This window comes from Petromyzon marinus, chromosome 2, assembly GCF_048934315.1.
Source record: "Petromyzon marinus isolate PM22_M1 ecotype Great Lakes invasive population chromosome 2, UKy_Petmar_22M1.pri1.0, whole genome shotgun sequence".
Taxonomy (NCBI): domain Eukaryota; kingdom Metazoa; phylum Chordata; class Hyperoartia; order Petromyzontiformes; family Petromyzontidae; genus Petromyzon; species Petromyzon marinus.
This window is the reverse complement of record NC_133668.1, coordinates 15,609,506-15,634,164: the sequence shown is the minus strand read 5'-3', so window position 1 is coordinate 15,634,164 and position 24,659 is coordinate 15,609,506. Positions and strand designations below refer to the sequence as shown.

General features: G+C 43.4%; 2 protein-coding genes across 7 annotated transcripts; one reads left to right on the top strand and one right to left on the bottom strand.

Annotated features, from left to right (window-relative positions):
* Positions 1–94: 94 nt before the first annotated feature.
* SNF8 (SNF8 subunit of ESCRT-II) lies at positions 95–8,804 on the top strand. 3 transcript variants are annotated; one of them, XM_032961200.2, is made up of 10 exons: positions 95–358; positions 1,369–1,554; positions 3,565–3,634; positions 3,921–3,971; positions 4,338–4,476; positions 5,454–5,558; positions 7,173–7,245; positions 7,578–7,719; positions 7,806–7,880; positions 8,107–8,804. In XM_032961200.2, the coding sequence occupies exons 3-10, from the start codon at positions 3,581–3,583 to the stop codon at positions 8,233–8,235; spliced, it is 768 nt and encodes a 255-aa protein (XP_032817091.1). In that variant the 5' UTR covers positions 95–358; positions 1,369–1,554; positions 3,565–3,580; the 3' UTR covers positions 8,236–8,804. The 3 variants fall into 3 exon arrangements, with proteins under 3 accessions (XP_032817091.1, XP_032817082.1, XP_075926725.1); XM_032961191.2 differs by having other exon boundaries at positions 1,002–1,554; XM_076070610.1 differs by lacking the exons at positions 95–358; positions 1,369–1,554 and adding an exon at positions 1,762–1,786.
* Positions 8,805–9,319: 515 nt separating this feature from the next.
* UBE2Z (ubiquitin conjugating enzyme E2 Z) lies at positions 9,320–23,374 on the bottom strand. Of its 4 annotated transcripts, none has more exons than XM_032961177.2 (8): positions 23,245–23,374; positions 18,918–19,362; positions 14,503–14,575; positions 13,299–13,486; positions 12,691–12,802; positions 12,244–12,356; positions 11,720–11,810; positions 9,320–10,681 (listed from the first exon to the last, which is right to left on the bottom strand). In XM_032961177.2, exons 2-8 carry the CDS (start codon positions 19,097–19,099, stop codon positions 10,511–10,513), a joined length of 930 nt encoding a protein of 309 aa, XP_032817068.1. In that variant the 5' UTR covers positions 19,100–19,362; positions 23,245–23,374; the 3' UTR covers positions 9,320–10,510. The 4 variants fall into 4 exon arrangements, with proteins under 4 accessions (XP_032817068.1, XP_075926712.1, XP_075926716.1 ...); XM_076070597.1 differs by having other exon boundaries at positions 18,918–22,462; positions 23,245–23,362; XM_076070601.1 differs by lacking the exon at positions 23,245–23,374 and adding an exon at positions 22,347–23,238 and having other exon boundaries at positions 18,918–22,077.
* Between the last annotated feature and the right edge of the window lie 1,285 nt (positions 23,375–24,659).

The following is a 24,659-nucleotide window of genomic DNA, read 5'->3' as shown; positions in this document are numbered from 1 at the left end:
TCAAAAAGATGTCTTTTTGTTGTTGTTTTGCCTTACGCGTTTCAAAGTAACCGAGAGCGAATGAAAAAGGGGGCAAAGTGCACTCTTCCGGAATTTTGCGAGCTGCTGTCGGTGCGGAATGTGACAATCGCGCTGCTATCAGCCAACCTCCCCCCCTTACCTGATTGATTGACGGACCAAAATCCGGACCCTGTTTGGTCACCCCCGTGCCTCCCCCCCTCCGTTGTTAATCACAAAGTTCGTCCGGCAAAGTCACCATCGCAAGGGAGTAACACACAATTATCCCTGTACAACGTTGACAGCTCCCTTGATCGGCCGATGCAACGGGAGTCCGTAACCCCGGGGAGTTGGACCGGTGGTAAGATTAAGGGGTCGGCCGAAGTGTTTGTGTCGTTTATTGGGGAAAATTCGGTTTACAAGTCCATATGATCACCGTTACATTGCTTTTATGGCTTTAGTTTGGTGATTTCGACAACTTTTTTTAAAATTTGGTTTGGCCGTGTTTGTTTTGTTGTAGTACGGAGTTTAGACTGGTGGCCTTAATCTAAAGTTGTCTTGTGGTTGTTGTTGTTGGTCTAGATTTGAAGCTTTCGTGACTTCAAGGATCCATACTCTTTGGTTCTATTCTACGTGACTTTACCGAATAGAACCAGAGTATGTTGTTATTCATAACCAACACACCTGAAGACGACCGTTTGAGTTATGGTCGAAACGTCGTGAGAATGTTTTATTGTTTTATATATATTTTATTATTTTGTTGTTTCTCTTCAACGTGACTTTACCGAAAAAACTAAGAATATGAATTACTGCAGTCACGAAAGCTTTAAATCAAAATTTATGTTGTTGTTTGACTTGCATCCCACTGGGATTTTTGTACACAGCGTTGGTGGTGCACGGTGCTTTTTCTGCAATATTTTTGCTGTTTTTCTCTTGGATTTTACTGTTTGCACAAAGTCACGAAGTCACTTTAAGATGTTTTCTTGCTCATGTTTTTGTTGCAGTTGCACCCGATTCAAGAGCCGAATGGCTCACAGGGCCATACCAAAATAAATTAAAACTGAAACTTTGTGAAATCTGTTTAGTAAATGATTAAAAGGTTAGCCTTGTTGACGATGCATCACCGTCGTGGGATTCGATTCTCACCAATTTACTTGATTATAAATGCGATTCAAGAATCTCAACATATGGTTATTTAATTGCTAGTTCCGATCGTTATGTTCGAACGTAATATTTGCTTAACGTTTGGGGAAAAAAAAACCCCACTCGGAAAGTAAAAGTATAGTCCCACATTATCATCCAAGAACTGCATTGTCGTTGACACCGACTCTTGAAACGATTTCTTTGTATCGATCCAACGACTCTTTAAAGGTTGCTGGCTTCGTGGTTTGTGGCCTGGCCTCAGTCAAAATCCAAAGTGAACAGGATCACAAATATAAACAACTACAACCACCACCATCGTCTACCGTCGCCAACTTCGTTCATGTCCACGAGCGGACGCAGAGAAAACAGCACGGAGGCAGGAGGAGTGAGGAAGCCGTCACTCAGGGTTGTGGGGTGAGTGGTGGTGGTGTGGTGATGGTGTTGGTGGTGTGGTGGTGGTGTGGTGATGGTGGTGGTGTTGGTGGTGTGGTGATGTCCACCCTACCCCCTCGTGTGCCGTGCCGGCCTTCATAGGTGCTCTCTAACGGCACTTGCCCTAGACCGTCTGGCAAGGCTATACGGGGGATCTTTGTATTTGGTAATGGTGGCGAGTCGTTGGTTTTGGTGGCGATGCAATTTCTTGGAGGTGATTGTTATTGCTAGTTGATGGAGCGAGCGGTGATGTTATTGGTGATGGAAAGTGGTGGTCATGTTAGTGTTGTAGGTGAGTGGTGATGGCAGTGGTGGAGCGAGTGGGAATGCAAGTGGTGATGGTACTCGTATTAGTGATGGTCATTGATGGTGGTGATGTGAGTACTGGAGGTGAGTGTGATGGTGGTGTTCGTGGGTCTTCATAGGCGGCGCTGCTACTCGCTAACAGCACTTGTAGGTGGTGGTGGTGGTATTCGTGATGTTAAGACCGGCGATGTTAAAGTGTAACTTGCATATACTGTACTGTAACCACCAGCCTGTGACGACTTCCTGTATTTAATATGTTGAGGACGGACACCCTTGGCAATCTGAAGATTTTAATAAAGATCGAGATAATGTTAATTTGTCTCCGTTTAAAGCTCCTCTACGTCCATGTTCTTGCATCTTTTTTTTTAAAGTGTTATCTTCTAGTCCCTCCTTGCAGGCTGAAATTAGACCTAAGACCAACGAAAAGAGAGTGATGACGTCTCTGGCTCATGCCCAGGAGGGCATTGGATTGTGGCTTTGCAGGACCATGATGGATCGGCACGGGGAGGCCTTCATCCAGCAGTTGATAGATCACGGATGATGATGATTATTCCAGTGTGGTCTTGATTTAGCATACATGTGGCATTCAGAATTTATGTGACGTCTGCACTCTGCCTCATGCCTTTATGGCATTGATGATGCATGGAAATCAGTGACGGGCCGTGTATTTTACACCTAGGCCTCAATTAAACCGCCTTCGAATAAACCTCACCATGACACTAGGGGCTATAGGCTATTGTCATTCGACGTAACCACCCCATATTCACCGTGACAGTAACCTTTATCGAGCGGGATAAAGCGATTTAACACGAGGCTGTGAGAGTTACAATACACTAATTGCAGAGATATAAATGCATGGTGACTGAAACCATCAAGGATGTACCACTATTACGCAGTGTGACAGGATGCTGCATCACAAGTAGACATCGCATAGCCCAAATCAATGTCATTACCAAAGAAACAAGAGTAAACTCACAACAACCAGTCACATTTACTCGTACGACCACCGAGCAAGCAAAAATGTCGTAAAACACAACACAATCAGGATTCAACAGGCTTCCCTACAAAAAAATCGAAAGCACTACATCTCAAAATCTAAACATCACGAAAGAAAGTTTAAATAAATACTTAGATGATGCTACGTTACGTGCTAGCTAGTTTTACTTCAGTTAGCTAACTGGCCCTCCCATCACGCCACACGAACAATGCTGACGTAGGCGCAAGGCCAGCTAGAAGGCTCCGGCGTGTCAAAGAACACGCCCACCATGGCAAACTCGAAATCTGATTGGTTAAAGAATATGACAAGCAACAACATCGTCCCCATTTGCTTCAACAGCAGAGGGGATTCACTCGACATTCTGAAGGCCTCGGGGTAGATTTTTCACCCAGAGAGGCGGAGACAGCACAGGTGGAAAAGCTGATTGGATAAAAGCTCTAATTTATTAGCTGCACTGAAAGCAGCGCAACTGAGGGAGGGAGTAGCAATGAAATGACCTTAATAAACTGATAGGAACGAACTTTGTAAAATGCATACAGCATTAATGAAAATATATATGAAATAATAAAAATATAATTTTCTGATTCTGACAATCTCTAGGCCAGCAGAGAAGGCCTTGCTGTCCCTGACGGCCCGCCTCTGATGGAAATAATTTGAAATTGCATTCTGATGGTGTGTGCTTTGTGCAGACATTGACCAGTGACAATGCATCGGAGAGGAGTTGGTGCTGGAGCCATTGCCAAGAAAAAGCTGGCCGAGGTGATGTCTACGCTGCTCACTGCTCACAGAAAATGCATATTAAACATTAAAAGCTTCCTTTTAAGTGTTGAGTTTATCACATGAAAGTGGCAACGTGAGGTTAAAAATAGTTGACATAGCACTGCATTGTGCTTAGTGCATGTTAATTGGTATATGTCAAAACATGTTTTTGTGTAATATATTTATCATCATGGTAAGTGCAATTAAGACAAGTCACTAATTTCCTGTGATATGTAAGGTAAATGTATAAAAATGCAATAAAAGCATCAATGTATGTTATCTACAGGCAAGATATAAGGAAAGGGGGAATGTCATGGCCGAAGATCAGCTCTCACAGGTTTAATCTTTCATTTCATATTCCAATATTAAACATTACTTTATTATAAATGTCTACACATATAACAAATATACTGTTTCATTGTAATAAAGTAAAGTAAGATATACTGTCACATATCCCCACTGACCAATTAACTTTGCACACCCAATGCAGTAATTGTATATGGTTTAACTTATTTCCCCTAATTGTTCACACATCCAACTTTTCAAACATATGGCTACACCTCAGTCTCTAACAAGTTGGGTATGTGATGTTGTGCTGTCCACCAAAAAATAATGTGCAACTGTGGAAATAAGGTTGTTGTCATGTAAATGTGTTAAATATTTGATTAATCTTACCATTGCAAATGTGTGGCTTTCACATCAGATGTCCAAGCAGCTGGAGACTTTTAGGACCAACCTGGAGGAGTTTGCCAGCAAACATAAGCAGGAGATCCGCCGCAATCCACAGTTCAGAGTGCAGTTCCAGGACATGTGTGCCACCATTGGCGTTGATCCTCTTGCATGTTCGTACCCACAGTCATACCATCGCATGCTCTTGGATTTTGTATGGCCAAAGAAGAACACCTATTTCTTTTTATAAGGAGAAATCCATCGTTTCCTCCACATTTAAATAATATTACCCAGCCACATTTATTTAAGCAAGAAAACATTACACCGGTTTGATCTTCTAGGTTTCATAATTATCGTAGTGCTTACTAAACACACTAGCCTTTTGCCCGTCCAAGGACGGGTGTATTTCAGTAAATCTGAAACTTGCAAGCAAAAAGCAGACCGCGACGTGATATTCATTGCATCAATTCGTGTGCAATTTGTAAGGCCGCAGTGACACAGACCTATTTCATTTAAAGGTTATAATCCCTTGTTCACGATGACGTCCTTTTTACTTCTGTCTCAATAGCGTTACGGAGATTGCGTGACGTGAGGGTTCTGCCTGTGACGTGAGGGTTGTCAGTTGACGCTGAGGGGGGAGGAGGCGCCTCGCCCCCCCCCATGTGGAGTGACGTCACCCGCCAATTAATGTTAATGGCGGGGGTGTCCATGTGGAAGACTGTCACCTCTTCATAATTAATGTGGGGGGGCTGTTCGATGTGGAGTGACGTCACCTGCTGATTATATAATTATTGAGGGAGGGGGTGCTACACGTGGAGTGACGTCACCCGCTCATGATTATTAATGTAGGGGATGCGACGTGGAGTGACGTCACGCACGGGACAGACATTCTTGGCTCGTTATAGTAGTAAATACTGCTGGGTTACCAGATTGTATTGGCTTGAGCACTTTAAATTGTGGACTTGTTCAACAACAAAAAAATCAATATTGTGTACAAAATAATGCTTTCTTGTGGAACATTACTTCCTGTGCCACATGTTAACTTTGTAATTCACTGTGGACTTAATGTGCTGATGTATTTCCATGCATCATAACATGAATGGCCACATTTGCACATGCACGAATAACAAATGTTCCTTATCATCTGCAGCTGGGAAGGGGTTCTGGTCAGAGATGCTCGGAGTGGGAGATTTTTACTATGAGCTGGGTGTGCAGATCGTGGAAGTCTGCCTTGCCCTTCGTCACCGAAATGGAGGCAAGTTTTCCCAGTTAAATATTGGGAAGCATTTACGACTGGCAATTTAACACATAGCCTTAAGCATTTATACAACAGGGGTCCACCGAATATTGGCTTCATATTCGGCTCTGCACAAAATCCTGCCATTTTTCTTCCCGAAGAGTTAACACTGCAACTTTAGAAAACATTAAAAAAATAATTTAGCCCTCATGTTAATTGCCACACATTTCTATGAACCAATTTTAATTTACTGTGCAGTGCATTGGGTGTTGGGGTTGGTGCACGAGCAATATCGGAGGATGATTCTCCATGTTTATTTTCAAAAACTTTACAAATATCTCCTATCACTGCATTATCTGGATACTGTAATTTCTAGTCAACCTTCTTACTCTGCCTCTGTTCAATTTTACCCGAACACTGCGTTTTACTTTTAGGCGGTGATATAGCCCACTGGTAGTGCAATTCACCTCACCGCTTGTTGCAGACGTTCCCAGTTCTAGTTCAGCATTCGCCCTGATTAATATTGCAGGTGCGTTAACCATACAATATGCATCATCTGCTTCACAATAAACGTTAAAGATCCCATGAAGTGATTCACAAGAGTAAGCCATTGTGTGCTGGCACCATGGTCCACATTTGCTTCATTTGAAAAATTAGCTGAAAATTATTCCTTTTGAGTCTACATCGCAATCATGGCACCCTTCTGAAAAAAACTTGTCAGAACCCCCCTCCTGTTAAGTGTAATGAGAGGCGGTGAGGATCTGGGTAAACAAACGTAATAAACATAACATCCACCTTGGACAGCAGTGCTCTTACATAGCACTGCTCAAGGTTCCATTACATGGAACACAAAATAATTCAACACCATTTTTTGAAAGCATAAATTTCGTTTAAAAAAAAATCAATTTAAAAGCACATTCAGAATTCTTAAATTAATTTCCCCACCACCATTTTCCCATCGCTGCCACCACCTTCCTTTCCAGAACCGTCACCACATAAGGGATGTGATAGTTGGTGTGAAAACCTGATTGGTTCGGATTTAGGTTATTAGCATTGTTTTGATGGAAAAGCTGTTTATCAAAAAGTTTTTCCAGTATTTGTTTAATATGATGGGTAAATGAGGTATGGATCTGGAGCTGTTCGAGTCATTGATGGCTCGTGATGGTTTAATTAGAAGTGGTTATTTGATTTTTTAGATGTGCTTGGAATCTTTCCAGTGGCAAATGAAAGATTCATCAAGTGTGTGATTGCCGAGGTGATTATCGGAAGAGCCTGTAGTCTAAGAAAGGTTGGCCAGGGGTTAGTATTTGATGTACTGGGTTTATCATCTTTGACTGTGTACTGTTTAGTGTTATTGGAGTAAAATGTATTGCCAGTCGTGAGTTTGGTAGCTGATTGGTAATTTTTCTTCAGTTATAGTCTGTACTGCACCTTTCTTTGCTCTCCCATCGGATGTCCCATTCTGATCCTTCTTCGTTCATATGCAAGCTTTAATTTGACCAGTCTCATTAAAAATATATTACTGTTCTGTTTTGGCTCCAGCTCTGGCCAGTATATTTTACTTATGAATAAAGCATGAACAAAACTTAAAACCTAAAATGTAAATGGTTCTTTTCCCAATTATTTCCCTAGGGCTGATGATGCTGGAGGAGCTACACAATCGTGTGCTGAAGAGCAGGGGCAAGTACGGCCAGGAGCTTAGTCAGTGAGTGCTCAAACCCCTCAATGACCTATGGCCCAACAGCATACCCATCAAAAGACATGCATTTGCTGCTGTTAAAGAGTACTTGTTGTCACCCTCACATTTTGCTGTTGCATTTTAAATACAAACATTTTCAAGAGTCAAGCATAAGTGTTTTTGAATAGAATAAAATTATATATTTTAATATAAAACTTTCAGTTTTGTATATCTCACCATCTTATTTCATTCCTGGTTAAGTAAATGAAACGAATTAAATATTGTATGAAAATTTTTAATTTACCTTGAGACTCTTTCTTGTTGTAGCTTTATTCTACTTCCCATGCCAATGTTTACAGAGATGATCTAATCCGAGCCATAAAAAAGCTCAAGGTGCTGGGCAATGGCTTCTGCATGATCCCCATGGGTGGAACCTACCTGGTGCAGTCTGTTCCTGCTGAGCTCAACATGGATCATACCACAGTGCTCCAAATCGCTGAGGTCAGCACACATGTAGCACGACTGCCCTGATTGTTATATTGTTTTGCTCAAGTTAATGTCTGTTTTTGCTTTTACCCGAATAACAGAAAAAGGGCTACGTGAGCGTTGAGGAAATTACATCTTCTTTGAAGTGGGAAACGGAGCGTACAAACCACGTGTTGGTAAGTGCCTGCCTTTTGTTAATGCGAGTTTAATTTAAAAGGTAACAGTGCTAATGCTGCTTGTAATTTATAACCAAAAATATATATTGGCAAGAGCCACTTGCTTCAAGGACTGTTTGGCTGAACGTTCACCATTGTCAGCATCTACACTGTCATTTTTGGGGGTTTTCCACAGCTCGTAAACATTTAGTGTTGTTGTGCTAACCGAACATCAAATGTTGCACAGGCTCACTTGCTGAGGGAAGGACTGGCCTGGATCGACCAGCAGGCACTTGGGGGAGCGCAGTACTGGTTCCCTGCTCTCTTCACCGACCTGTACAGCCAGGACATCAGTCCCGATGAAGCCAGCTCGTAGCGCAGTGCATTCTTGCAAATTTGTCCTTTATGGAAATGTGAATAAAGGCAGCTGTTATCATCTCCAAATGTATATGATTTTGACACGAGCTTTGTATTTCATGGAGAACACTTTTTTGACACTCCCAAGTTCATGGAGGATTGTTTTTTAGTCGGCTGTCTCATTAACTGCTGGATAAAGGCTGGGTCATAATTATGACCAATGTATGATTACACATCTTGCTGTTTAAGTTCCCTGCTATGGTCTGTTTTAAAGTACTGATTACGTAATCCTGAAGATACCGCACTCATTTGTTAACATTAAACTTGATAAATTCCCGTAGAATTATTTCACAGCAGTCAGGCTTTGTGTTGACAAGTGTCCAAATGTGGTTACCAAATAAGAGCGGTGCCATTAGTAGGGCTAAAGGATGACCCCAACATGTTCATTGCTTAGTGTAGGGGGATTGTCTGTTCCAGTTCCTAAAGGGTTTTGTACATTTTTGCATTGGACTGCTTTATTGACATTTCCACTAAAACCTTAAATGTGAATTCCAAAATTCAACTGCACAGTAAACTTTTTAAAGCCAATGTGTTTACCTCTGGTCCTGCCCATGCAACTCCCACCCAACACGCATGCACCATAATATATTTACATTAGAGTGGATCCAGGAATAAGTGAAAATTAAGGTTTAGGAAACACGTGGCCCGATGCTTCCATTGATAATACATTTTACTATCATGCAGAATCTGGGAAAGCTGCCACTTTAGAGCATTTAAGCTTCTCTTTATTTTTATCCATAAGAGGTTTTTGGGTGAGATCGCGTAAATTCACAAGGGTACCTAAAATTATCAGCCTAAATGTATCCACGTGTATTTAAGGGGGGGGAAACAATTACATTCCTTAATGTTGATAATTTTCCATTACTAAATAACAATACTGTAAAAAAAAATGTTTTTACAAACTGCAAATCTTTTATAGTAACAGCCCATGCAATTGATTTGTGAAAATGGCATGTTAACGGAGTGGAATTTGCACATGAAGCAGTTCTAAATGTTTTGCGATTAGAAAATTACACGCAAGAAAAATAATCAGGAAGCCAGTCTCCATTTCTTAAACTTGCATTTAAGGGAGCTGCAAAGGTTTGAAACATGCATACATTTGGTTCATAATTTGTGGTTTTCAAGACTAAACAAGAAATACAATATTTACAATATTTGCATTGACCTTACTCCCAGATGTACAAGCTTGCTCTGCAAAACTTTACAGCCTTGCACAAGCCAATGAATACAGGGATTTCATTACCATCAGTGCAACTGAAAACACCTGGAGAAATTACCAGATCACTGCAGATGTCAGCAATTTCCAAAATTCTCAGTCACCAATTGATGAACAACTTAAAAGCAGTGTTCACACGTGCGACAATTACCAGCGGTTTACTATGACTTGCATACGAATACAATTGATGTGGTCTATGGTCTAAAAGAAATATGGCATATACGGACCATTTAAATGATTACTTTTACCAACGTCCACAATTGTTGCAAGTGCACCTTGTAGTTTGGACAACACCCAAGCTGTGGTTTTGTCTTAAGAAAAAAGTATGCAGTGCCATTAATTATAGGAGTCTTCATGGGGCTGCTCCCTTGTGTAAATGTAGAGTGGTTTCAAGAGTGTGCAGCTGCTTCAGTGATTGACATTGACTTTTCCCCTTTAAAGCTCCTTTCCAAGCTGTACAGGATTACTTGCAAACTTGGTATGTGCATTAACACAGGGTAAGTCTAGTGCATGTCTTGCTGTTGGTGCCGCTAAAACATTACATCTAATTGTCATTAAATAATGTAGATTACATTCATAGCAGGATACTCCATGTAGGGCATAATTTTCTATTACATTTAAAATTGGTGGACCCCGACCTCAACACTTCTGCACTTATTGCGAGATTGGTAAAGAGATGCATATTTAATGCCAACACCAAAATAGAATGTGCGGCGAGTTGAATGGTAGGAGCTTCAGTGCTGCTTGAGTTGGGAATGTAGTTGGTTCAGTGCGCGACTTGTCCCAAAGCAACTGCTCTGGGCACACACTAACACACGTCCAGAGTTTCGATTTTCAAAGCCAACAATGCAGGTTAACAATAATGAAACTATATGAAATCATGCTTTTCCTTTTTTTAATCACAGATGTCTTTGCCCAGCGTCGGTAGTTTTCCGGTCTTTGCTTTTCAAGCCAAAAACCCTCGAGGTGCGGGGAAGTGCCTGTGAAGCAGGTAGCGAGTGCGGCCCAAAGCCCCAGGCTAGGACACACTGCGAGCTTCGCTCTCTGTGCCCGCGCTGCTTGTGCTGGAATCCGAGTCGGGATCGGAAAGCTTTTCTTCCAGCCGGATGTGTAGCCGCTGCCGCACTGCCTGGAGGCGGACCAGCAAGCCCTGGTAGTCAAAGTGGCCGCGCTTCTCCCCAAAAGGATCCTGTGCAAAATTGGGGGCAGCAACCGTGATAACGGATTGAGAGCAAAATATCAGTTCCAGGATTCAACTTCAATTCCTTATAACAGAAAAACATCACCACAGCAACTGCAGGCACATACGTCTTTTAATACGTATTGGTTACAGCAGACTAGTGATTATATTATTTTAAATTTCCCCACTAGTAAGGTTAAATATAGGGAACGAAAGGGAGGGAATGAAATAGGAGTGGGGCAGTTATTTATACAGCTCAATTTCCATTGTGCCCAAAGACCCACTACTTTACAGACACCAGTTTTCAGATACACATGCATATTGAGCATTTACAAAGCATATTGGAAATTGAGCTGTATATTTAGTGATCGCGTTTCCCACCCATCCCACCTTCAAGAGTTCTGTGGATGCTTAATCTTATCGAACGTGCGTATATCAGACTAGTAACTGCCTTGCTGTAATAAAAAAAATATCTACCTTTCTTTAAAAAAAAGTAATACACTGCTAACTTTGTCGTGAACATTTATATTTTTCAGTTTGTGTATTCAAAGTAAACTACTTTTTTAACCTTAGTCCTGCACTCCACTCGCCATACTATTAAAATCATGCAAGATGTTAACATGTCTTTAACATCTTAGAATAATTCTGACACATTTAACACTGGGCAAACATGTGCTGTTTATAACATGCTGAAGTATGTCAGTATTAATACCATAAAAACTGGTAACACTGATCGGCAGGGGCGGAGCCAGGGGGGGGGTGACAGGGGTGACATTCTGCGTATAAGTGTACGACACTCGGTCTGGCAGACTCCGTGCAACTGCATTGTCAGAATGTGTCGCCAACCGATGGCGTCTAGTTCAACAGCCTGACTCTCTAATCATTCTTGAAATAAAAATTTGTTGAATGTCACTCCGGCCTGAAATCCTGGCTCCGCCCCTGCTGATCGGGTATCAATATTCACACATCATTAGATCCCCACTTGTAAACACAACGCTGCATTACTACATTTATCAATGTAAAAAATAATTACTACAATTGCTTTACCTGCATTGCCTGGCCTTGCGTATGCACCTTTTCCTTGCACACGGTTTCATAAAATTCATAGTACTCAAGAAAAGACTTTTCCATGACACTCCTGAAGAAAAAAAAAGATCATTAAATAATATGTATACAAATGGTGTATATAGCTACATGTTTTAATCATTTAACCGTACCAAGTCTAATCATTACACGTAAATACATGTTCTGCATGGAAAATGTATGGATATGTACTCTTGAATTACATTTATAGTTCATTCTCAGCAATGTATACTGGAAAGGCTTAGTGCGCGAGCTAGTATTTCTCCGGTGATCCATCGACAGCACAAAAAGATTAGTGATTGTATGCAAGCCTGAGTTTGTAACTTTTCAAATAATTTTCTCTTGCAGTAGCTTTTAAAAATGTTTCCATCAAGATGGGCTATCATAGTGAGATATTTCAGACACTGTAAAATATTGTACAAGCATCTAAAGCTTTATAGGAATTTTTAAATTAAAATTTCATTGACAATCAACAGCTTACACCTTACCGTAAGGCATCGGGACAAAGACACCTTCCCTCCAACATGTCGCACACAGCCACACGAATAGTCTCGTGCTGGATGCACTCATTGTAGCGCTTGCTATCTCCCGAGTGCCGTTCCTACACAAACAGCATCACATCATCTTTAAATACATTTTTACCCTCTGAATTTAAATCCATTTGTTGTTGATTGCTTGATAAAGGTTCTCAAGTGTTTTGGTCATGAAGGTTATTTTACCATACTTCAATATGGTGGTCTGTGAGTTTAAGGGGGTCGAGGGCCATGACCAGTTAAGATACCACTTGCCACTGATGTTAGCTGTGCGCTAACACTCAACCTGACATCCCGTGTAACACTAAAATCAATTTTACAAAATGTCTTCACCCACGTACCATGTTAAACCCCCATGAAATTCTTTGTATATCCCTTCGTCTCATGCATGTTTCCACGCACCTGTTCAAAGCCTGGCTCGTTGTGGTATGGGTTTTCTGTCATAAGCGACTGTATTGAGATCAGAACAGATGAAATGCTCTGGGCTGGGCTCCATGCAGGACCCGACCACGTCCTAAGCATTCGATCACACACCAATAGTAATTAACATACGTACCTTGCGATTGCTACATCACATGTAAAATGCACAGCAACAGAATAATTATTACACGCAGTGAGTATGCAAGTGCCCAGTGTAGAGTTTCACACAGCCAACATGAATGAGGAAACCAGGTAACCGGTCTCAGTTTATTCCTCCAAAAGTACTTTGCAAAAATGGCGGCGTGTTAGCTGTTGGCGTTGTTTTAACTCAGACAAAAATCCTCGTTTTGTTATGTTAATCCAAATTATGTCAGAATCTGAATATTTTGCATGAACTAGGCCTCAAACCAAATTGCCCTCTTTTTGTTTATAAGTCAATGCAATATAAACATAAATACAAGACAACCAGCCCAAATGGCAGACACCACCAATTCATCAAACACATGTTATGAGATTACCAAGTCAAGTTATTTTAATAAAATAAAAAATAGTGAATAAATGGACAGTAATGTTACTTGTGCACAACTTACCCGAGGATGCTCAGGCAGACCTTGCCATTGCGGTAGAAGTTGGGGTTAAAGCGCACTGTGTTGCTGCCCGTGGTGAGTAGCTTGACACGGGGAGGTTTGATTGGGTAGTCGGGTGGACAGCGGAACAGGAAAAGGAAAAAGCCACCCTCGTAAGGGGTGTCAAATGGCCCAGTAATCAACGCGTGGATCTGCAGCACACAAACACACAGTTGTATGTGTAATAAATAGCGATAGGGCCATTACAGCAGCAATAATAATATTGTTCTCTACTGTTGATATTGAGACGGTCATTGTTATCAACCAGGTAAAACCCTAACTGCTTTGTAGTGGTTGTCTTCTTTCATACCTGCCGGGTCTATTTTTACGAGTTAACTTCCTCCCCGCATCCCCAGCTCTCTCGGCCTCCCACTTCCAGCCCCTCCCACTTCCCCCCCCCCCAGCCTCACTTCCCTCTCCTAGCGTCCACGCAGCGCTCCCCCCTACCCCACACCCCCCTCCTCCCTCTCCCCCCTTGCTTACCTATATAACCTCTTACCACGGCATCTCTCTCTCCCACTTCAGCAAAAAAAACAGTTTTCTTGCTGTGGTTTTCCCACCTGATGATGATTGCTTGTGTTGCAATCGAAACGTGATTTGTTTTATTTTATACCTAAGTGACTTTACCGAAAGAACCAAAGAGTATTGTCTAAATTGTTTGAGATCTCCAGGGCCTGGTAAGACCACATCCAGTTTGGGTACAAAAATACAACTGAATGACTGGATTACTTTTCCACACTGTAAACCCCCACATAAAACAAAACATATCTTACCCATCAAGGACATCAGTGCCAAGGAACGCCATGCCACAAAGAAGTGCAATTTAACATACAAGACGGTTAATATTATAAATGGAATGTCAATGTCACTATTTCGAAGCAGATGAGAGCCCACTGGAAGAGACCCCCCCGCCCACTTTTCCAAGGTGACCTTAAAATGTTTTTTTCTGTTGATAAGATTGACTGAAAAGCATCAGTGAGACCAAACATGCTGGGTTGTGCTGTAAATTGTGCCAAATATATCATACTGCAGGTCATTGTCATCATTTTGTACAGTACATGCTTATTCTGAAATTCAAGTTGTTAAAAAAAAAACACCTTATTGGTAGAAAAAGTCAAGGGGAAAGTTTGAATCAGCAGCACCACTTATAACCAGGGCCATATTTTACCTTAGTCATGTCTTCTGGGTCAGGCACCACAAACATTCCGGGAGGAGGCTCCTTGTATATGCTCATTATGTCCCTGAAAGTCATACACATCACACACACCGAAGGCTAGTTTAGTAAATTCACTCGCTCAAAGACACCAAGCGCCTGGTGGCCCAGCTGCACCCCACTGCCCACTCATAGAGCAGCACACGGAAAACGGCAGCAGCTTGCAATTACATAACTGGCTGCACAATCCGGCGACCGCAGGCGATTTTCTTTTACACATCAGCTGAACTATTTTAAGTCAACGCGACTTCTTTCTCAAATAAGCATTGAGGCAATGCTCATCTATCTCCTGACAGAGATGAGTCTACCAATCGGACACGTGTAGTTGACGTCCCCAAAACGAGTATTTTATCTACCCCCCGACGAATGAGCTTAGCCAACTTCCAACCGGAATTTGAACTCACGACTACTTCATGATTGCAGGCATCTTACTCTAAAACTGAGTCACCAAACAATGACGTACAGTACACATGGCTTCTTGGCAATAGGATACGACCGACCGACGCACCAACAAATGATGACATTCCTTATGTTAACGATCCTTTTCATTTAACTTTTTTCACCACTTCAAGGTGATGGTCTACGTGTAATGTGCACACAAAATAACTTACCAAACATTGATGCATACATCTCAAAAATGAATATTGACAAGTGAGGCTTCCATGATTAAAGAACAATATTCAATTCGTTTAACAAATATTAACACATCTTTAATTTTAAAAGATTCAAATCCTCTTTAAAAGAGTTGTCTGTAATGTACACTAAATCTCTATGACGACAGTAGTCCTGTACTACTTGATCACACGCATCTATTCTCACACTTCCAAAAAGCAGTCAACCGCATTGTACCAAACTAAAAGGCTCTTGGATACTAGTCTCGTCATGGGTGCAAAACACACCACAGCGATGGGCGGCGGGGTAGTTGACACATTTTGTGACATTCAGAAACAGTACTGTCAAGCATTAACATGGCACTTTAAAAGCCTCATTCTTGAAAACTCGCCTTTTGTCCGTCCAAGGACGGGTGTATTGCAGTAAATCTGAAACTTGCAAGCGAAAATCAGACCGCGACGTGATATTCATTGCATCAATGCACGTGCAATTTGTAAGGGCTGCGGGACACAGACCTATTTCATTTTAAGGTTATAATCCATTGTTCATCACGACGTCATTTTTACTTTGGTCGCGTGACGTGAGGGTTCTGCCTTTGTAGTGAGGGTTGTAAGTTGACGCCGAGGAGGGGGGAGGAGGCGCCTCGCCCCCCCATGTGGAGTGACGTCAGCCGCTAATTATTATGAATAGAGAGGGGGGTGTCCATTTGGAGGGCGTCACCTTATAATTATTCATAAGAGGATTTTAGGTTAGATCGCCTAAATATATGTGTCGTTAAAACCCGCCACCACCCAACACAGCCAACTAGTAAGGGTTGTCATGTAAACAGAACATGGCCAATTCGTCACTAGTACACCATGCCGGTGTGTTGGAGAGCCAAGCCACAACAGCCTGATGAAGCTGTCGCCTGATGAAGCTAGTTGTAATTTCTGGCGAAACGTCGTACTCAGTTTGTAAATGTTGTGGCTTGGCTCTCCAACACACCGGGTGTGCTGTACTAGTGACGAATTGGCACGTTCTGTTTCCATGACAACCCCCTACTAGTTGGCTGTATTGGGTGGTGGCGGGTTTTAATGACACATTTATATATTTACGCGATCTAACCCAAAAACCTCAATTATGGATGATATTGGTCGCGAAAGCCTACGTGTTAAACTAAAATAGCCCTACCAACGGCAATCCCTATTGAAGTAAACTGCCCTTTGTAGCCATGCATTTCAATAATGTATTATTTGATGATTCGCTTCCACGCAGCACTAAGGCGGTAGCTATCCTACCGGTTAAAGTTATTTTGATTTATTTCAATTTCGATAGATTCTCTAATTAGTCTTGGCCAGTAGAAGCTAGTTCTCCTACTGCTGACAGTTGTATTTGGGATAATTTAATATTTCTCTGATGTTCTTTTATTCTCGTGCTGATCATTCGTCCTGTTTGCCCAACATAACATTTACCACACGTGCAGTTAATCCTGTACACACCTTCTGTTGATAGCTTCGGTAATACATCTTTTGGTAGGGCTATTTTAATAAACACAATAGACAGGAAGGACAAGTTCAAAGGGCTCGCATAATGCACATGAATAATGTACGTTGCCTCAGTAACCCCCCCCCCCACTCCCCCCACATTGTTCAAGAGTGCAGAAGGGTGGTCAACAGATCTACGCCTCTATATAAGGAACGAAACAGTAAGACTTCTCCACAAATCTGTCGAGATTGTAAATGTTGTGGCTTGGCTCTCCAACACACCGGTGTGCCGTACCAGTGACGAATTGGAACGTTCTGTTTACGTGACAACTCTTACGAGTTGGCTGTGTTGGGTGGTGGCGGGTTTAACGACACATTTATATATTTACGCGATCTAACCCAAAAACCTCTATTATGGATGATATTGGTCGCGAAAGCCTACGTGTTAAACTGCTCATGATTATTAATGAGGGGGTCTGTTCGATGTGGAGTGACACCACTTGCGCATTATTATATTCGTGAAGGGCAGGGGGGGGGAGTACTTCATATTGAGTGACGTTACCTCCTCATGAATATTAATGAGGGGTGGGGGAGGTGTGTCCATTTGGAAGACGTCACCTGCTCATGAATATAAATGAGGGGGGCTGGTCGATGTGAAGTGCCCGTCACGAGCGTTAAGGACAGACATTCCTGGGTGATTGTACTAGGTATGTAGCGAGAATCCAACATGACTAATGGATTCTACCACCCAACCGGGTTTGTTTTATCATGAGAGATCAGTTGGCAAGGCACAGTTGTGCTTCGAAGCTGGTTATTTTTCAGCAGTCTCACGCTGCATCTCAAGATGCATTTTCTGGAGGGTACTGGAGGTATGGTTCAATGGGCTGAGCACTATGCCATGTCGCTATGAGGGGTAAGTTAGCTCGTATTCAAAAAGGTGTTGTGGGGTGAGCCCTTTATAAAATGGCGAAGAAAATTGCACAGGCAAAAAGGGTTCTAAATTCATATTTCTTTTAAGTTATTTATATGCACTAGGTAAAATATAAATTCACAACCAAACAATGCAATATATTGTTTAGATGTGATTCACGTATAAAGTGTACGGTGTATATATGTTTTTTTTTACAAAGCTATGAATCTAGCAGCCTCTAGCGGATTGCAGGGATCACATTAACGTATGACCCATAAAGTATGTAAATGGTAAAAAAAAAGAATTCATACGGAAACAATCTGATACGAACCACATCAATCTCAGCGATGCGCCCTGGGCCAGCGACAGAGACGCATTCTAGAGCGCTGACTATTTAACGCACCATCCCACCTCAACTTTGGATTAATTATACCGGTCGGTTCCATCGTTGATTGGTTTTACGGGTGGAAGGAAACCGGAGAGCCCGTACAAAAAACGCAACGCAAAGCGATTACCACCAAACAACAGTTACCTCCTCTTGCCGCCGTGTCTTCCATAGGCCGCAGCTTACACGAGCATCGATGTTTGTTATTCACAAACTCAGGACGTGCAATGCCCGGCACGACGTGCAATGCAGGACCACCCTGGCCTGGAGCACATGCTCACCGGTATCTAAAGCGATCCGGTGTGTATTCAATCGTGTACTTGATCAATCGGTGCACCCACCCGAGTCGGTGAACACAAGTCAGCCCTTGTACTCGATGCACTCACTGGATGTGCATCAATTAAGTCTGTGAACCCAGTGAGCCCATGTCAACGGGCCCGTGTGGTGCTTAGTAAAGTCTGTGTTCCCTTGTAGATCTGTTTACCCAATGAGTCGGCGTACTCTGTTGGATCTGTGTGTCCAGTGAGCCCTGAGTAGCAAGTGAGCCTAAATACGGCCTCTTAGGGGCCTTACATTTAGTAGGTACGCATGGAGGGGGTGAGGGGTTAACTCAAATATATACGCTTTAGTACGGGGGGGTCTACTGACAATGTACGTACGCATAGGTAACGGGGGGGGGGGGTGAAGCCTCGATAATAATATCTACATTGGCCTTAAAATTAGTTAGATAGTCTGGCGGTGGTCTGATTGCTTCAACACGTTAATATTATTAACCCTGGACCGTTTCTGCGTGGATTAAATATCGGCCGTTCTACAGGATTCGTGGAGAGGGGGGGGGGTGGGTGTAAAAAGTACGCGTGCGTACAGGGAGTGAGGGGGGTCAACTATTGACAGATTTGTGCGTACCTACTCAACGTATGTGCCCTTATCACGTGAATCCGTACACCCTGCGGGTGTGTGCGCCCAGAGCCCCCCCTCCCCCCGTGTGCTGCGCCCGCACCTCTTGATCCGCAGCAGGCAGGCCGAAGAAGCGGGCTCAGTGTCCCAGTCCTTGCTCTGGCTCGGGTCCCACGTGGCGCCACCTCCGCCCTGGAGGCTCTGCGCCAGCCCGTCCACCCCCTCGGGTAGCGGCACCGCGGCCGCCGAGCTCAGGCCCTCACCCACGGGGGGCGCCTCTGCCATGGCGCTCTCTCTCTTTCTCTCTCTCTCCTCCTCGTCCTCGTCGTCCTTTCTCCCCCCGTCAAGCGAGTCCTCCCCAAGTCCCTCACCACTCCTTCACCACCACGCGGGCTGAAGGAATGAACACCCACACCCCCCCGCCACCACCCCCCGGGGTGGACGCGGCCTCGAGACGGCGACCTGGGTTCGGTTCGGAGTCCGGCGTGCGAACACAGGCAGGGGGAGTCGAGGGGAGGGGGGGTGGTCTGGACACTCGAGTGGGGAACCTGGGAAGGCAGACCAGACGGGGTGAAGGAGACTCGAAGAGACCCAGGCAGGCAGGACAGAGAGAGGAGTAGGTCAGGGTGACATCGCCAGGAGACCCCCAGGTAGGCAGGCAGGCGAGAAGGGGGTCGGAGTCACAGCGGATCCACCGCTATGCCGCTTTATACAGTCGTCGCCGGGCCTGCGGGCGCGGGGAGGCCGGCAAGATTATCACGGGGGAGGGGGGCCGCGAGGAGGTTGAGGTGCCGTGGCTGGTCGAGCCGAGAGGGGGGCGATGTAGGAGGCGTGGGGGTCCGTGAGGTGGAGCTGGGGCGGAGAGCCGAGGGCGCGCGACCTCGCAGCGCTCGGCCAGGGAGAGGGGGTGGGGGGTTTACCGGATCGCGCGCTCCCATTGGCCGAGAGGGCGAGGCGGGCAGCCAATCACAGCGCGCGGCTCGCTCCTCCAGCTCAGCTGTTTAATACAGTGCGCCACTGTACCTCGCGACGCGGTGACGGCACGGAAGCACTCGGCGCACCTCCGCCCATTGCTTCGCACGGTGCGAAAGAAGTTCGGCATACATTGAGCACTCCTCTTACAGTACTGGCAGCACGCGACTGCGCTACCGTAGCCAAGCGCGCTCGCGTTACGCACTCACCAGATAGTACTGTACCACAACTACGGCACTCTTGTACAATACCTACTTCCATCCACTGCTCCCCCACACAGTACTACAAGCATTGTACTGTTCTTCGTATTACTGGAACTAGTACATCACTGCGCGCCATACAACACTGGCGTATTGGGATTTTAGAGTTAATTTTAAACTGGGCCCCACGATTGGAGTATGGATGTGAAAACAATGGCTCGCGGGAAACCACCGGAGTTAAGCCCCACTTAACGTTGTACGCGGAGGCGTAGTCACAACTATTATTGTTTAATTAAGGCATTAGCCGTGAGGATTTCTAGAGCCTAATAACTTTTACAAGGGATTTCACGGAGCTAGACATGTTCCTGTAACCGGTATGTTACAAGGCCAAGTATTCGTGAGCTGGTGTTGCAACTGTCTTAATACTGGATTATCGCTAAACAGGAAACAGAAAAAAAACTGCAGTGTCTCATTGCGGTCGTCCAGACGGACGTCGCTGATGACTTGGTGTGGTTAAAACAATCACGCACCGTGCACTCGGGCACAACCAGTTACGGCTTGCTGATGAATGCTAACGGCACACAACTTCTTAAAGTACTGTTACTTAAAACTTTCGTGACTTGCATGAATTCATATTCTTTGGTGCTTTCGGTAAAGTCACGTAGATAGAAAATACTAAAATAATAAATAATTACAAATTCAACTATATTTTTTTAACTTATAAAAACCAAAAACTTGACGTTTCGATCGCAACACAAGGGGTCGTGACCGCCTGTGTGAGTTTTTTTATTCTTGGTTCTTTCGGTTAAGTCACGTAGAAAGAACCAAGAATATGAATCCCTGCAGTCACGAAAGCTTTAAATCAAAATTTAAGTCGTGAGTTTTTGTTTGTTATTTTATTATTTTCTATCTACGTGACTTCACCGAAAGAACCAAATAATTATTAAAGTACGTACGGTATCATGAAACATTCATGATCAATGGCTTGTCTGATGTTCATTTCTTATTTAAAGTTCAGTTGTGATATTTGAGACATTTTTTTCCGTTTGTTGAATATTTACTATTTGCACAACTTGTATGACGCGAATGAAAATGTTAAAGTTCAGTTGTGATATTTGAGACGTATTTTTTCCGTTTGTTGAATATTTACTATTTGCACAACTTGTATGACGCGAATAGAAATGTATGTAATTTATGTGTCCACCTACATAGGTGACTAAGCTGCCACCGCCCGAATTCATCCAAATGCGTCGTACATTGCAGTGAGAATAACTCGTTTGATCAAATGCTATTTATTAAATGCATCTCCACAAAGAAGGACATGACTTTGAAATCTAGGTTTTAGAAATATTAACCATACAATATATAACAATAAAAGTTAAATTCAAGCATCTGTTCGTCTGCGACCACGAGGGCAAGCCCTTCCTTGCGCTCCACATATGCCTATATGGCAATGGGCTCTACGTCGTTAATATCAGGGCATGCAGCTCGGCAATAATTCCTGCCACGAGACTGCTTGTAAGTGAATACAGCGCTGTACTTTGATTCCACTTCGCTCGCACGACCTGTAAACACTGGGTGTGTGAATTATGAATTGATGGCCAGACATGCTGCCCAAATACTGTGCAATACATCACAGGGTTGCCTTCTGCGAGACTTTTATATATGCCATTTGCATGAACTCATCATGATTGGCATTTGCTGATGTAAACATCAATGCGCAAATAAACATCCCAGGTGGTTTTTTTTAAAATACAATTTCACCGTGAATCTTCACAATTGTTTAGCAGATATTTAATGCACTCGAATGAGGTATAATCCACGAGGGTAAACAATAAAACATACCCATCTTGCAAACAACCGTAACTTCATTATTCTAGATGGTTGTAACGGTGCAATAAAACACCTTAGTTCCGTTTAAAAACGGACATTATTAACCATTGCGCCCACCGAGGAAATAGTTACTTTTTCATATAAACTAATGAAATAAAATGGTAAAACACAACCTTGTCACAGGTCTCATTTCAGTAGCATAGTTTTTATTCTTTGTCGACCCAACAAACCCTCAGTTCGTAGTTTTCCTGAAGGATCCTGCATGGAAAAAGTTTAAATCTTTAGTGTCCTAGATGGTGTTAGAAGAGGAAAACGCTGAAGAATTCACACGATGGGCTGCAAACCTTCTTGATGTATGGTCACATGCACATCACCACTCTATCGATACATGATAATTTCATTAAATGTTGGCCATTCCATTGAGACTATTCGAGCCAACATCAGATTCCTTGACTCTCTAATAGTGAATGCAAAAAGTAGAATTGTAGTACATGAATGTGCATAAAGCGTGCAGAAAATGTACTTGCATTTAGTGGAGCTGCCTGCAACCGATTTGCTCACGATAGTTGTAACAACCGTCGGAAATGCACTCCAGGTAGTGATTAAATAACTTTATGAAGAACGCAAAGTGAGAAAAAGCCAACTGGAAACACCAAGAGGGATGGCGACATCAATGGATTATGATTGAGTGTTGTCAATGCATATCAATATTGCTGCATTCGTACCGTGTACGTAATATATAGTGTTTGCATTGCATTAGATTTAGTGCTGTAGTCTAATGGTAAATCATATAACCAGATCACCCGAAATACGCACCATCTAAATTCTTGGAAGATTAGACGTACATTACAGTATTTACCCTGGATAGTGCTGGAATATGCAACCAGTCAGAATGTTTATTTAGACTGGAGAAATCCAATGAGCTATGAAGCTCTTTTGTTTTTTGCACAACTGTCACCACGCGCAATTGCTGTTATAGTCTGCGGAGATACGTTGTGGACAGCAAACAGTACAGCAATATTGTCGTACTGTACACGTCTGCTTCAATATCACATTCCCCCGCCTTCAAACGGTGCTGACCAGTGCGGTGAAGTATGGTCAAACAACCACGACGAACCCGCACGGCGAGAAGGCTGTCATCCAGCAGTGGATCGATCAGCAATAATGGCTCTACGTGTTTAGTATTAGCGCTCTAGCACTGTACTGCGTCGTGTCGCACTCGCGCCCCTACTGAAATCAGAATATCAATGTATCCGATGAGCTATAAAGATATTTGTTCACACATGTCCAGTAGAGGCGGCGGGTCAGATCGCTTAAAACAAAAAAACACAATCGGGGTGAAAAGTATAGGAAGCGTAAATAAATCACTTAAAATATAAACACGTACAAATAAAACTAAACTAATACACTTTTTTTTAATCTTACCAGGTAAAGCCCACGGAGCTTATTAACATGCTTCAGAAGCGACCTGACTGCGGCACACCGCACAGCCTTTGGCTGGGCCCCAGCACGCGCGAGGTGCGACTCGCCGCGGCCATCTTACCTGGGGGGGGGGGTTGCGCGGCGTACCGCCAAGACCGCTTACGTCATCAACACCGCCGGGTGGGGTGGGTGTGGGGGGGGGGCGTGACAACAGTGAGCGGAGGGCGCACGGCGCAGCCGCCTCCCCCGCCCATCACCCTGAGCAACAGGGCCGCCTTTTGATTGACGAGGCGCGCGCGCACGCTTTGTGACGTCATGGTTGTTAGGCCAATCAGTTTCAAAGACAATGCCATATCGATGTTATGAGCATGTTTTTTTTGTTTGCGTGTTCACCACAAGCACCGCGTGTGGTTAATGCAGACTTGATTCCTTGCAAAAAGGTTTCTATTTGGTGTTTGAACGTCTGAACACCCGTTTTATTGCCAGAAAGGGTAACGCCTATTATTATTATTTTGGTGATTTCGAAAACGTTTTTTTTGGTTTGGCCATGTTTGTAGTACAGAGTTAGACTGATGGTCTTATTCTAAGTTGTCTTGTTGTTTGACTTGCATCCCACTGGGATTTGTGCACACAGCGTTGGTGTACGGTGCTATTTTGCTGGGGTTTTTTTCCCTGGATTTTCTGTTTGCACAGTCACACAGTCACTTTAAGATGTTTTCTTGTTCATGTTTTTGTTTGTTGCGGTTGCACCCGATTTAAGAGCCGAATGGCTCACAGGGCCATACCAAAATAAATGAAACTGAACAAACTGTTTACGTTTTCATGACGTCATAGCATGACGTCATAGCATTCGGAATACGACCAATGGCAAACATTGGTCGTATTGTGCACGTGCCCCCCCCCCCCACCACTTCGCGATTAAATGTTCATTGGCAAATTAATCAAGCCGCAGTGATCGTTCCACTCACTGCTGCTTGAAGGCTTATCTCTCACGGTCTTACGATATGCTAATCCATCTAGGGCACGAGGTGATTTCATCGCTCCGTCTACTGCGGTGTACGCCCTGTCGGACGCGTTCCATCCCGTTTGCTGTCGCTCCGTCGTTTGTCTCGACCCTCGACCAGTTTACATGTGTCACAAATTTAAATTTGACGCCAGATTAACTGCAATTCACCAAATTAACCCTATGGCGGGACCCCGGAGTCCCGAATAAACGGAAGTCAAAATAGTAAAAAAAAATTTTTTTAAAGCTTTCGTGGCTGCAGGAATTCATATTCTTTGGGTATTTCGGCAAAGTCACGTATATAGGTTCAAAATTTTATTAATTTATTTTATTAAATTTTGAACCTACCGACCTGACTATACACATTGGTTCTTTCGGTAAAGTCACGTGTGTAGAAATAATATAAATTTAAAAT

Excerpts from the sequence above, each read along its gene's own strand:
- SNF8 (XM_032961200.2), top strand. The coding sequence starts at position 3,581 with ATGCATCGGAGAGGAGTTGGTGCTGGAGCCATTGCCAAGAAAAAGCTG. Across the intron at positions 3,635-3,920 it reads CCAAGAAAAAGCTGGCCGAG|GCAAGATATAAGGAAAGGGG; the intron begins GTGATGTCTACG and ends TGTTATCTACAG. Across the intron at positions 7,881-8,106 it reads AGCGTACAAACCACGTGTTG|GCTCACTTGCTGAGGGAAGG; the intron begins GTAAGTGCCTGC and ends AATGTTGCACAG.
- UBE2Z (XM_032961177.2), bottom strand. The coding sequence starts at position 19,099 with ATGGCAGAGGCGCCCCCCGTGGGTGAGGGCCTGAGCTCGGCGGCCGCG. Across the intron at positions 14,576-18,917 it reads TGCCTGCTGCGGATCAAGAG|GGACATAATGAGCATATACA; the intron begins GTGCGGGCGCAG and ends TATGACTTTCAG. Across the intron at positions 10,682-11,719 it reads CGCAAGGCCAGGCAATGCAG|GATCCTTTTGGGGAGAAGCG; the intron begins GTAAAGCAATTG and ends AATTTTGCACAG.